The sequence below is a fragment of the Hyaena hyaena genome, unplaced genomic scaffold (genome assembly GCF_003009895.1).
Source record: "Hyaena hyaena isolate Hyena2069 unplaced genomic scaffold, ASM300989v1 scaffold_490, whole genome shotgun sequence".
NCBI classification, from domain to species: Eukaryota; Metazoa; Chordata; class Mammalia; order Carnivora; family Hyaenidae; genus Hyaena; species Hyaena hyaena.
The window spans coordinates 492,606-507,251 of record NW_024081123.1 but is presented as its reverse complement, the minus strand read 5'-3'; the positions used below and the strand labels follow the sequence as shown (position 1 = coordinate 507,251).

At 36.8% G+C, this 14,646-nt stretch overlaps 1 protein-coding gene across 1 annotated transcript in view; it reads right to left on the bottom strand.

Annotated features, from left to right (window-relative positions):
• DSG1 (desmoglein 1) overlaps positions 1 to 12,044 on the bottom strand; it is a 35,553-nt gene extending 23,509 nt beyond the window's left edge. The window contains exons 1-4 of the mRNA XM_039254450.1: positions 11,997 to 12,044; positions 3,348 to 3,383; positions 2,963 to 3,094; positions 1,170 to 1,325 (exon numbers count right to left, since the gene is read on the bottom strand). Of these exons, the coding sequence (XP_039110381.1) occupies positions 1,170 to 1,325; positions 2,963 to 3,094; positions 3,348 to 3,383; positions 11,997 to 12,044 (372 nt within the window). The remainder of the gene's footprint in view (positions 1 to 1,169; positions 1,326 to 2,962; positions 3,095 to 3,347; positions 3,384 to 11,996) is intronic.
• Positions 12,045 to 14,646: the final 2,602 nt, after the last annotated feature.

Below are 14,646 nucleotides of genomic sequence, written 5' to 3'. Positions count from 1 at the left end.
CCAATGGAGCAAGCAGAAGAGAGGTGAAAAAAAGTGGATAGAATAAGGTTCTTGAAGAAACAGGTAATTATGGAACAATGGATATCTCTTGGGGCTAAATTGTGGGGGAAAAGCAGACAATTAATCTTATTTAGAACACTTGTGAACTGGGGGAGAGAGAATTAATTGTGGGAGTGTGTGACGGAAGGCCTCAGACTTTTTAGCAAAGTTGGTCATCAGGTCATTTGCTTAAAGTGGAAATTAGGTTGAGAGTTTGGACTTTTGTCCCAGCCACTGTCAAGAATGGAAGTGTGATGGGCGCCTGGATGGCTCAGTTGGTTAAGGTTCCGACTTCAACTCAGGTCATGATCTCACAGTCCGTGGGATTGGGCCCCACATGGGGCTCTGTGCTGACGGCTAGCTCAGAGCCTGGAGCTTGCTTCAGATTCTGTATCTCCCTCTCTCTCTGACCCTCTCCTGCTCACGCTGCCTCTCTCTCTCAGAAATAAATAAAAATATTTTTAAAAAAAGAATGGAAGTGTGATTTAGTTAAGGATGGATTAGAGTATTTCCAAAGCACATTCGGAGCTCAGGTAAGCCTGAGTAATGTTTTTTTTTTTTTTTTATAATAAAGTATGTTTAATCAGAAAAGGCTCCCTTAGTAACTTGGCATTGGAGTTAAAGGGAAAGAAGTTTCTCAGCTGAATTAAAGAAAAAGAAGTAAAGGGGCACCTGGGTGGCTCAGTCAATTAAGTGTCTGACTTTGGCTCAGGTCATAAGCTCACGGTTTCTGAGTTTCAGCCCAGAGCCTGGAGCCTGCTTTGGATTCTGTGTCTCCCTCTGTCTCTGACCCTCCTCTGCTGGCTTTCAGTCTTGTCTCTCTCAAAAATAGATAAAAATATTACAAAATTAAAAAAAAAGAAGTAACAGTTAGGTACTTGCCCTTCCAAACAAATAGTCTAGCTTGCCACTAAAGACAGAGCAGAGGCTAACATTTTTGCTAAGGCATTTCATAAAGGCATTTCTCCTCATCTTACTTGGGTTCTGCTGGGTCATGAGATGCTCATGAATTGAGACAATCAAAAATGTCTCATATTGGAATTCCTGAAATCAAATCAAATGATCTGAGCTTAAGGTATGCCAAATATAGTTTAAGGCTGAACATATGTATTGACATGGAGCCCACTTACAATGAAAAAAGGGGTGACCTCTCGATCAACTATGGATGTTATATTAATTTCACCAGTTTTTTGATTAATAATGAAGATTCCATAAGGTGGCTGATCAATTCCTACTCCAGAGATGCGGTATGTAACTTGCTGGTTTGCAGCACAATCTGAGTGAATCTGCAGAGAGAGCACAGGTGAAAATATTACAGCAAGCAAATAGAAAGTATTATGTTTGATAAAGAGCGGCCACCTTTCTCAAGAATTATTGAATATGAGTACCTGTTTTCTTTTGGGAAATGCTGGAAATCGGTATTTTTCTAGCTATAGCTCTAGTGTTTTCCATAATAACTGGCAGTGTAATAAAAGAAATTCAATTCTATTTCTACCAAATAAGAAAATAATAAAATATCACCTTAATAAATCCAGGAGTATGCAGTCACCATTCATTCATTCATTCATTCATTCATTCATTCAACACTTATAATTGGCTGTGTTATTCTCAGGCTCTGTGCTAGCACTGGCACTAGAGTAGGGAACTCCTTGCCCTCTTAAGAAGATTAGCAATGTTGTCATTATAAAACTTCGGTCTCCTGATTCAAAATCATTTTTTATATAAAGTTTCAGAAGAAAATTTGAAGTAGATTTATGTAGGTAGCAAGAGTTATCTGACACTGTGTAGAAGTTCTTAATTCTGAAAATGGGGAGGATGTGATATCAGAAAAGTAAAGAGATCATCCCAAGTAAGTGGTTTATAGAAACTGGGATTCTTTCTTTGAAATAAAATATTATAGGACTCATGCAAATCTAAATGGGGAGTCTGTCTTTCTATCTGAATGTGTGTGTATATTTGTATATGTGTCTATGTCTGTGAGTCTGTGTGTGGGGATGCATTTGTGAGTGTGTGTGTGTGTGTATTTGTACAAAGGAAGATTTACAAGAGAGTATGAGAGAGAATCCATTGTGAATTCTTATTTTAAAAAGTCAAAAGTAGGAATTCAATTCTAATAGATTAAGTCAGAAAAAATACACATTACAATAGTCCCTCTGAATATGCTGAGTGTTAAAATCATTATTTAAATCACTACATTTTTCAGGGCTCCAGGGTGGCTCAGTCAGTTAAGTGGCTGACTTTGGCTCAGGTCATTATCTCATGGTTCATGGGTTTGATCCTTGTGTGGGGCTCTGTGCTGACAGCTCAGAGCCTGGAACCTGCTTCAGATTCTGTGTCTCCCTTTCTGTCTGCCCCACCCCTGCTTGTGCTCTGTCTCTCTCTGCCTCTCAAAAATTAATTTAAAAATGTTAAAAACTTTTTAAATCACTTCGGGTGCCTGGGGCTCTCAGTTGGTTAAGCATCAGACTTTGGCTCAGGTCATGATCTTGCAGTTCGTGGGTTCAAGCCCTGTATCAGGCTCTGTGCTGACAGCTCAGAGCCTGAAGCCTGCTTCAGATTCTCTCTCTCTTTCTCTCTCTCTGCCCCTCCCCCTGCTCACATTCTGTTCTCTCTCAAAAAAAAAAACATTAAAAATATATATAATTTTTTAAATCACCATATTTTTCTACCTAGAATTTGGGATGCCGTATGGGCATGTGTATTTATTTTACCAATGAGTCAATATTTGTTTACCCAAGTGCCTAAATTTTTAATTTATCCTTTTAATGGTTCAGCTTTCATAATCTGAGTGACTATAGTTCTGTTTCTTATTATAACTTCTCAGTGAATTATACTCATAAAATATTTAAAAGGCAGTTCCTTTTGAACTTTAACCATCCCATCCAGTCTGATTTTCAATTTGGAGCTTGGGGTGGATACTTACTTTGGCAATTGGGTTCCTCTTTGAATTGTCTTCGCCTTCACGACAGGCTGCAGCGAACTTGATCCATTCACGTTTTTGCCTTCTGATCGAATGCCACTTGATGGTGCCATTTTTGGCATTGTAGTCTCTTACCTTGAAAGGGTAGGATAAAATAGTAGTATTTTTAACTTTTATTCATAATTCACATTCCACTGCAGATGTTGGAGGAGCTGGTATTGTAATGTCAGAGAGGATGTTGAATTGGGAAAATTTTTTGATAACCTATTAACTTTAGCATACCAATCATCTTACTTACAAGGATGAATTTTCTTTGGAAAATATGTTGTAACTCCCAAAGCATTTTCCTAATTTTTATTTTGGAAAAAATAGATTTGCTGTATATTACCTGGATTCGAAATTCACTGTTAACTTCCACCACCACCTATAAAAAAAACAATATAATCACAACAGTTAATTTTTAATTAAGTGCTTTATAATTCATGTTATCCAATCATTTTTAAGAAATCAATCATGTCTCGTGAGTCATTAGAATTATTTTATCAGTCCAGATAGCAGATGGATCTGGCTTATCTCTCAGGTCTAGTGATAATGCTGTGGATTCCTTTTCTTTTTGTTCTTACTTTTCAGTTATGCTTTTTTCTTTTTAACTTCTTTTATTTTTTAACCTCTTTTTCATTCTTCGCTGATACAGATACACATTATCATATGAGCTAGGACATTGAACCCAGGAGGAGTAAGTTGGAAATTTAGGCTTTCTTCATAAATCTTGTTCCTGAAGAGCTAGAGATACTCTGATGCTATTCAGTGATATTCAACAGTAAGTTATGATACTTAAACTTTGACTATAGTTTCAGGATCTGACTACTCATAGATGGAAATAGAAAAAAATGTTTTAGAGTGAAGAAAGGATATGAAACAGGAGGTATCTGAAAAGTTTCAGAATATTTTCTCCTTCACATTCTAATCCTAAATGGGAGATTTTCTAGTGTTTTTAAAAGTCTTATGATGGTAGATTTGCTTTGAGATATAAGAATAAATAGTCCTACGATAAAAGCAAAAAATTTCCTCTGTAAAATGAGTTCCGGTTTGATGTTTCATGCTAACACTAAAATTAAAAAAAAAAGATGATATAAATTCATCCTTCCATAGCAAGAAGAAATTGTAGGCATATAGGGACAAATTAATGGGTAAGAAATTTCCATTAGTCTCTTCTTCAGCATTAAGCAATTTACCTGTCCAACAAGCAAGCTACTCAGGCAGAGCTCTGCCTCATTTCGGCTCTGGCCTCAATCGTTACATGTGATTTGTAGTGAAAGATCAAGATAATTTTAATTACTTTTCTCTAAAACCCAAAGGCATTTCTACAAAGACAGACATATATTAAGTGTAATATATCAGTATATTTAAGACAGTAAAATGTCTATCCAAAAACTTAGTGTATTTGAAGGCTAGTTTTCATTTATTAACTTTTTACTTGCACTTGGAGTCATTAAAGTTGATGTAAATCCTTCTGTTTATTTCTCTCTAAATAAAGAAATTTTCAACTTCTATTTCAATTTCTTTAGAATTGCAAAATATGAAAATTATTATCATAATTAGATTTCATCAGTATCACTGATAAAAGAAATTATAGCTGCATTAAAAAATACTAATAATAGTAATTTTAAAATATAGTAAGTTACTTTTTATAGTTTTTAAAACAAAATTTTGCTTTCTAAGTACATTGTTAATAAATTACTTTAAATGATAATTCAGGAAATATATATTTTTGGGTTAATAAGAGCAGTGAAAGATAACTTTTATGGGACTGATAGATTTATGGTATATATTTAATGTTGATTATTATCATCACTGTTACAATTCACTGAATGGTGACTAATTACTAGACAATGTGTTTAGAGAAATCCATGCATTCAATCTTCACAAATACATGTGGTCAGCACCACAATTTAATTATCTCTATTTTACAGATGAGGATATTGAGTTTTGGATATTAACTTATGGCTAAATAAGATCCACAACAATTCAGACTAAATTTGTGCTTGAGGTGTGGGTCTTACAATACAATGTAAGGTAGCCCATTCCAACTAAATTACAAAATAAACTACACTACAAAGACTTGATACTACAACTTTGAGAAGTCAAAACATTCTGATTTTAATCTAAAATCATATTAACCTTATGAGTAGGAATATTTGTGTATAATAATAACAATAATAATAGTGATACTAGGCAGAAAAATGTAGATGGGCCACATGGTTTAGAAAAATAACTGAAAAGTTATTATAGAGTCCCTCTCGGGTTCAGAATTAAGCTGATGTTACTTTTTGCTACCTGTGAACTCATGAGCACTCTTTCTTCTCTTCTCTCTCATTTGTGGGTGTGGAATGGGGGTGTGGAGATACCTTATTTGTCTATTTGGAAGCCGTTTCTTCATAGCTACAGAGGTGTGTAGGCATGTGTTATCTGTCTTGCAGTTCCCTGACCACACTGAAGTGTCAGAGCCTACTGTTTGTTTTGGAGAACTATGCCAGATGACTAACAAACCTTCCAACTTTATGAAGCTGGGTCATTCTTTTTCCCATGAGAGGCAATTTAGGCAGAAGACCAACTAAGTTTCACCATAGTGTCAGGCTCTCAATTGAATCAGTAATTTAAAAACTGCCAAGTCTGCTTAAAAATATGTTGTGTTGACACAGCCTTATTGTCTTTTGCTCAGAGTCTGGAATAAATGCTGAAACAAAGTCACTCTTGGATGTTCAAAGGCAAAATAATGAGATAAAAAGAGTACTTGGTAAGAGTCAGAAAGCTTTCAGTGTACTACCTAAATTCTCCAAGCCTTAGTTTTCTTACTTGTAAAATGACAGGGGTAGACTAAATTATATACGGTTACGTTTCCAGTTCTAACACCAAATCCCTGTGTGCAGTTGGAAAAAAGCAAAGTTTTTTGATCATGGAAAAGCCATGATAAAATTGTGGGTTTAAAAGATTACTCTGACCACAGGTGGTGGCAAGAGGCAGGATTATAGCCCACAAGCAGTGGAGTGTTCCGCATCAAATCAGGCCAGAGATGAGGAAGAGCTGAACAAGAGTGGTGGCAGTGGTAATAGACCAGAAAGATCAAGAGAGATATTCCACACGGTTGAATTTCACAAGGCCTGAGAGTCAAGAAAAGGAAGAAGCTCAAATGGTGGCTGTTTCAAACCAAGAGATGAGGAACAAGGCTGTTGCAGAATTTAGCAGGTTAGAATACATTGATTTTGAGATGCTAGAGAAATGGACCGGTGAAGGTGCTCAGCAATTTGAAGTATGTATCAGCACCATGAACAGTATTCCTCATGTGCAGATTTGAGGAACATCTGTTTGGGTAGGGCAGTTTAAATCATGGGAGAATTTGAGGACCCTAAAGTAGGTAATACAGCAAAGAAACAGGCTGTGGTTGAGCGTGAAACTAGGGAAATTCCTACTTTGATAGAATAGGGAACAGTGACAGAAACAAACAGAAAAAGAGAAGAGAAATGGCCAAAGAAATGGGAAGAAAATATAATGCAGTGTCATGGAGGTCAAAGGAAGAGAGAACTGAAGGAAGAGACAACTGAAGTGTCAGATGGCATAAAAGACTTGAGCAGAGTGAATCCTGAGGTTGCCTATAACCTTCAGGAGAATCCTTCCAGCTGGACGGAACCGGTTCCTCCTGACTGAAAGGATTAGGGAATAAGACAGAAGGGAAGAGGACATAAAGATGACCACTTTCCTGGGCGATTTGTTTATAAAAGGAAACAAAAAATGAGATCATGGAATTAGATGTGGTGTCCAAGGAAATATTCTGGGAGAGGGAGAAATGGATTTTTGAAGGTGAAGAAAATAGTAGATTTTGATTTGAGAGAGAGGTTCAGAAAGAAAGTAGTTGGTGGAAGTGTAATGGAGAAAGGAGGCAGAAATAGGCAGAAAGAAAGGGCTTTGAAGACAGACAGTAAGGAAGAGAAGAAGGACGGAGATTAAAATAGACTATGGGAGGATGTTCAAGGAGATCGTCTGATTGATCTAGACCTTGTCCATAAAGTTGTTTTTGTCAGAGTAGTTTGGATTCCTAAATAAATTGGAAATATGTGCTGTGATGGAGGCTTGTGATGGAGATTCACTTAGAAATGAACACATTTTTAGTCTTCTTCTTTTGATAGTGTGGTTTATATTTCTTTGCAAATAATAAAATGATCTTAAAAGTATTAAGTTATTTCTACAAGGAAAACTTTTTGTATATAATAATTGGGAAGTAATCACTAAACATGAAATGCTAATGTATTGGATAACTGTATATTACATCCCAAGGATGAATTTGAGACAAAACTGAAATATAATAATTTGCTTCTTTTGAAAAACTTCCTTTCGTGTCTTTGTATTACTATCAGTTTGGGATTGACAGCACCTTGATAGGTTGATTTCTCAATTTGCTCACTGGTTTATTTATTTATTTGACAAATTTGTATCAAATGTGTATTACGTGGATCCAAGGCTGGAGTTAGACTTTTAAAGGGTATAAGCTCTAAAAATACGATGGTAAACTTTAGGTGGAATGTAAAGTAAATGTAATAAAACACCATAAAAATAAGTGTTGGGGAAATTCAACCTGATTATTTCCATGTTTAATTTCTTGATGATTTTTTTGGAATGTGTAGGGGAAGAGAAATGTCAACTATCCCACAAATGCCTTTGGATTCCCTTGCTTTGTGTAATTGAACGACTAATGAGCAATCTTGCATTATGGTGCAAGGGCACTATGAAGGATACAAAAGTAAATCAGACACAGAATCTGCCCTCAAATAACTTACAGTCAAGTAGTTTTATGAGCAACAGGCAGCCATTAATTTGTAGAGATGTGGTTTTTCATTAGGCAAGTATAAAAGGCTGTACCCTATTCTCGTACACCAATTGAGAATATAAATCAGCAGCCAATGGCACTTAAACTCATTTGACTTGCCCAAGTCCATTAAAGGAATTTGCATAGCAAGCATAACCAACAAGAGCGGCCTGTCCCAGCACTCTGCAAGGGCGTTCCCTCACTGACAGAAGCATAATAGATAACTACAGTGATGAGCATACTTTCTGCTTTTTTGTTAGGCAATGCTTGTTCGGACATGGGAATACTCAGCACCAATGTCCTTGAAGAATGTAGAGTGGACAAAGAGTTATCAGAAGCTAAGTGCTCCGAGTATAAACAAGAGTGATTTTTTCTATATTCATAAACCTTATTCAATAGGTGAATCTTGTCCTTGTTTGGGGCCAAACCTTCAAATTTATTGACATGGCATTTCTCAGTGCTTTAGATATTTCTGTTACCTAAGTCAGGCATGGCAAAAAATTTATTCTCTTTGGCAACTCAGACCAATTAAATGATGATAAATCTGTAATCCCTGTTTTCACAAAGGTGCAAGAAAATAATCCTAAATCCGCGGTCAAGAACACTCTGTAAATGGAAATGGGTTTCCTTAAATACAATTTGTAAATCTTACTGAACAGTTGAATAGAAATATTTCCATTTTCTATAAAATATTTTACTGATGTACAATCATCTAAAATATATATCACTGTAAATCACTACGTGCACAAGAAAGCATAAAGAATCCTCTTTTCGGCTTGTCTTCTGTTTGGTCTGTACTAGTTTGTTAATCTTTCTCTTGCTTTAGGCATCAGTGAACACAATTATGGGAACTGAAGATGTCCAGTTCAAATAAGTTGATGAGCTATGTAATAAAGTATGCATTGCTTTCTGTCTGTTTTGGCCTGAGTGCTGAGAAATATTCTGAGAAACTCCTGCTTATATCCTAAATGATTTCAGCTAAATTCAAATTGGGAGCCGGGTTTTCAGGTAGTCAGAGGTTTTCTTGTGAAAGGAAATAGTAACCATGGAAAGAGCAGCAGCCAGTCTGGTATGATAAGCTATGCAAATTGGATTATCCTTGGTAATGGATAAAGATAGGCTTACTTGTTTGAGTGTGAATTGCAGAAGCTTTGCCAATATAGTAAAAGACACCTTGAAATTTGATTTGTGTTGACTAATTGAATCTGGCAAAGTTGCAAGTAATTTTCAGAAATCATTAGAACTATAGAAAGTCTTCTGGTTGTATTTTGCTTTCCTACAGTGGCCCTGCCATACATCATCTGATTGTGACAACCATTCACAGAGGTCTCTTGTATTTGGTGCATAGGTAACATTGTTCTCTAGCCTAGAATATATTCCACATACCTCCCCTACCCCCTACCCCTGCAATACACTAACTTCCTGGAAACAGAAAAGAAAGAACAATAAGTGAGGGGTCTAAAACATTTCTCTGGCTTGCAGCATGGTAACAGGTATAAGCTATTGCCTGGTGGAGGCTTGTCTAAATAATGGAATGGTGGTATGGCAGTCTTGCTTGTAACAGCAGATTCTTCAGCTTTCTTCTAACCCACTAATCTGAACAAGATATAAAACTTTCAGGTATATTAAGCAGACTGTGCAACATACAATAAATAGATAGCTGCTCAGCTCCCAAATTGATTTGCGTTAAATATATTGCCTGTTCAAATGTCTTAAAGGGTTCATAGTGCCTGAGTGGCTCAGGTGGCTCAGCATCTGACTTTGGCTCAGGTCATGATCTCGAAGTTTGTGGGTTCGAGTCCTGTGTCGGGCTCTGTGCTGACAGCTCGGAGCCTGAAACTTGCTTCAGATTCTGTGTCTCCCTGTCTCTCTGCCCCTCCCCCAGGCATGCTCTGTCTCTCTCAAAAATACATAAACATTAAAAAAAAATTAAAAACTAAATGTCTTAAAGGTTTTAAAATTGTCTAAATATGTTCTCTAATGTAGATTTTCATTTATTCTAGACTTTGAGCAGAGAAGAATAAAGACTTCACAGATTTTTTTCCTTTTTTTTCTGGTGAAAGCATACATTCATAGTGAGGCTAGCTGAAAGCTAAGTCAAAGAGTTTGTTATCACAGTAGTTAGTTTTCAGAGAAAAAAAAAGTATTTTGAAGCAGAAATAGCTTTTATAACTGCAAAGGGTATTTATCCAGATCATCTGGTAAAATCAGCGGTAAAAATAATGATTTTTCAAACCTTAGAAAGTAAAATGCTTTACCAGAAAAATTACAATAACATGAAAAAAATATTTTAATGCATTATAGAGTGAGTTCTTTGAGAGATATGTCTCATAAGACAAATGAGAAACTTGTGATTGGTTCCAAAGTAAAATATAGCAACAAACAAACAATCCACAAACAAAAACCCAAAACTAACCAAATTCAGAAAATAAAGTACAAATGTCCAGAACCCTCCCTACAAAGAAAGGTCAATAAGGATACATGATTTTGATAAAATGATACATTTTACTTAAGAATTATTAGACAATGACTGCTTAAAGGAATTTCATAGGATGTAATTAATTAGAAATAATTGTAAAAATAAAGAAATAAGGTATATTATGCATTAAATGAAAGTACATAAGCATCTGAATAAACTAATCAACTGAAGCTATAATAGGCCTTAATGGACCAGATTTATGAAATTAAAAATATTAGAAGGGCGCCTAAGTGGCTCAGTCGTTTAAGTGTCCCACTTCAACTCAGGTCATGATCTCACGATTCGTGAGTTCGAGCCCTGAGTCAGGCTTTGTGCTGACAGCTCAGGGCCTGGATCCTGTTTCAAATTCTGTGTCTCCCTCTCTCTGCCCCTCCCCCACTCACACTCTGTCTTTCAAAAATGAATAAATATTTTAAAATTAAAAACAAATAAATAAAAATATTTGATTACTTTGCAATACACAGATGTTCCTATACAAGTGCTCATTAATCCCTACCGCATCCCAAATTATGATATTAATGGATCCTAAAGATCCATTAAAAAGTCCATAGAACATGGCTAGTCTTCGAAAGGCATCTTGGAACCAAATCTACTAGCTTATTGATGCTTATTTGTAACAAATCCACTGCTATGACCTCTCTCAATAAACTGAATTCAGACTAACCAGCATGTTTTGAATCAAAGGTCTGACTTGTTTTAATAGAAGCCCAACAATCCAGTTCAAAACTTAAGCAAGTAGAAACAAATATGAACCACAGAACCATATCCTGCCAAATTGGAGGGCAATTTTCCTGGCACTTGCCTCTTTGGATTACATTAACCTCACTGTGAGAAAGACTATGGTTTTAAAATTCCCAACATAAGCGAAATTTGATGCAGCAGCTCAGTGTTATCTTTGCTATCTCTAAAAAGAGAAAATTAATAACGTGTAAGGGAGACAGTGATAAAGCATCTCATTACATTTGTCTGACCATCAAACACACAGCTTTTATATCACAGCCATTGCCGACTTTCCAGTAGTAAAAACCAGTATCATAATAATTATACTTATCCCTTAATTATAGCTATTCCTTCACTTATTATATCATTTATAAATCTCCCATACTCTCATGATTTTTGACATTAAAAAAATGTTGTTTTAAATAAATCACAATTTGGCAGTGTGGGGCTTTTGATGTCAGTGATATGAATCCTAACCACATATGGAACCAATGAGACCCTTTGGAGTGTGAAGCCAGTCACAAATTGCTATGTTTTGTAATCTATATGTATTCTATTTTTATAGTGAATCTGCCAGCAAAGTTACCCAAAGAATGGAAAAATGTTTAGAGTAAAAATCAGGACACACCTGTGATATTAGCTTAGGAGCCCACCTGTAAAGAGGAATTTGAACAACAAAATGCTATTGAGTAATGATAAGGCTTCCCCAAATTCAGTATTTTCCCGGCATGACTTAGTGCTGACTTCAGTATCAGAGATGTGATAGGATGAGTCGACACTGATGCATTAATATGCTCAAGTCTTCAATTAAGGAGAGAAACCCTATTTAAAAATCTAGTTCATAAAAATCACCTTGTCATTAACATAAACTTTTAACGGGTTTAGGTTACAAATAACACTAAAGAACACTTTCTAAAAAAGTTCTCACTTGCTTACAATGAGCATGATTATGAGGGTTTTTAACAGAAGCCACTTACCAGAAAAATGAACAGCACTGCAGCCGTTCTAAAAAAGTGCCAGTCCATTGCAGCTGGGTTCTCTTACATCCAAGACCAAGGGAGTTTTGTTTGTTCTTCTATGTTCTTTTTCTTTCCCCCACTCAGCTGGTGTCTGATTAAAATAATTTCTCAGTAGATGTTCTTACATGCAGGCTTTGAGGTGTTTCTGCCTTCTCTGGGAGAAGGACTGAAGCTACGTATAACCAGTCTAGATCCCCACCCTAAAAACTTGGGCTGGTCTCACTGAAATGCTTGACAAGATCATCATTGCTCCCAGGTAAAAGCTTAGGGACACACCCTTCTTCCAGCTGAAAGGCAGCTCTCTGTGGGGCTGGAAGATTCACTCCTGTGATGAAGGTTTTCAGTGTCAGGCATTTAAAATGATCAGAGTATGGAGAGTTATACACTTAATAGGGGCTTTCCCTGTGCTTTATTTATAAGCTGTTTAAGCTTCTCTCTTAAACAAGGAAGTGTAGTCTGCATGCTGATATTATTCAAAAAGGATTATCTGGTTCAGACTAATAGACCTGCAGGTCACAGTCAAAAATCATAAACTTTCCATTTCAGTGGATGTCAGAAAATATTCAGTCACTTTTTAAGTTGTTGTAAAAGAAATAGAAATACTGCTGATGTTAAGAGTGAGGATTTTTTTTAAAGTATTAATTCAAACAAGCAAAACTATGATACTTACTATTATAAGGTCCTCGGCATAAGTCACAGGTCCCTTTAAGTGGACAGCCAGAGTCTGAGAAAGCCTCTCTTTTCTCTCTAACTGAGTATCTTCTCTCCTCAAGTATTTTTCTCTTAAGGTTCTGCCCTTATCAAATGTAGCAAAACAAAATTTAAGATATCTCTAAGCCAGATTAAATGTAAAAATCAAAATCACCAATTAAAATCTTGTTGATCATTTTACAAATGAAGATCACGGCCTGAAATACTAATGGAAACACAGAGAGCTGCTCTGCAGGTGAGGTGGGTGAAAAGTCAGTGACGAGTCCCAGGCACAGAGCCAAGAATCTGGATGGTGAGCCAATTAGAACATGGAGAATACACTGAAGAAATGGCTGCCCACACATGCATATGGGAGAGAAGGCAGCCCTGGCATTTATGAAAATAGTGACTGTCACAGGGCAACGTTGAAAGTGTTCTTGGGTTATGCTCTCTTCACCTGGCAGTATATAGTATAAATATTGTGAGTGGCAGGGAGCCCTGAGATGGCAGTGTGGAACAAGAGACCCAGCTGATAAGATGTGGGGTTACGGTCAAAAAGATGGAAAGCAGATCTCAGAAAGAGAGGATGTCTTTGAAGGTCAGAGGCTCTACAAAATGCGATCATTTCACCACAGATGTGTGACAAAGAAGGTTTGCAATTGCATGCCGCTCCTCACGGAGCTCAGAGAGAAGGAAATGCAATGCATATATGGAGTTTCAGTGAATAAGAATGCTTATGATAAGAATTGACGAGATGAATAAATGAAAGAAGAGGAATGGTCTCAAGCCAAATTTCTCTTAGAGGAGCAAGATAGAATGTGAGTATCGACCTATGACTTAGTCTGAGCAATATATTAGTAGTAGGACTGTATGGCTGTGAATGACTGAAAACTCACTGAGCACCTGAGATGAATCTTGTCTTTCAGCTTTCCAGTGGCAAGTGAATGTTTTATCCACCTTGAATTTGGGGCATGGTTTAGGTTATGCAATGCACAGGCCCTCTTCATCCATTGAATGGCCTTTCTCCATGCCCGGCCCTGGCTCCACCCCTGACTCAAAGCCTTACTCCCAGAGTCCTAGGCACCTAAAGCCTTTGTCAGGCAGCGATCCCTCCAGCAGCTCTCTGGAGAGGTGTTGTGACAGAACCTTCCTGTTGCAGAGCAGCGGCATCCTGACTGTCACATGAGAACTAGTGACAGTAAGCACAAGTGGGAAGGGGAGTTTATGAATCATCATTCCTCCTCCCTCACTTCTTTCTCTGTCTTTTCCTCTTTCCCGCTATTTTCATCTCCTTAAAACGGCGTTGTCCAATAGGACTTTCTGAAATGTGGAAGAAGGGTTCTCTCTCTGTGCTGTCCAGCGCAGTAGTCACTAACCATCTGTGGCTACTGAGCATTTGAAATGTGGCTAAGATGACTAAGAAGCTGAATTTTTAACTTCATTTAGTAGTTAATTTAAGTGTAAATAACTACATGTGGGCTGCGGTTAACATATTCACAGCGCAGAGAGGTGAGAACATCATCACTTTTATTAATCTTCTATCTCGTCCTAAGCTTTAACTCTTGTTCTTTAGAAATTTAACTCCCTTTAATTAAATGTTCTATATTCCTTCTCTCAAATGGGAGAATTCTAGCTTTCAGAGTTTCCAGTCAATGCCTTTTGCTTCCCTTTCCTTTTGTTATGTGAGTTTGCCCCGTCCGTTTTCTCCTCACTGATCCTATTTCTTGATGACAATAAGTTCAGATACTCGAAACACAGTCAACACAAACTCCTCTCATTTCTGTATTGATATTTTCTCAATTATTCCCTCCAGCCACCTTATCTGTGATTTCATATCACCCTGTCACATAACATTGCTACACAAGTTGACTTATGGTCTTACCAGATCCTGTTCCTCTCTGAACATTGGTTAGAGTGC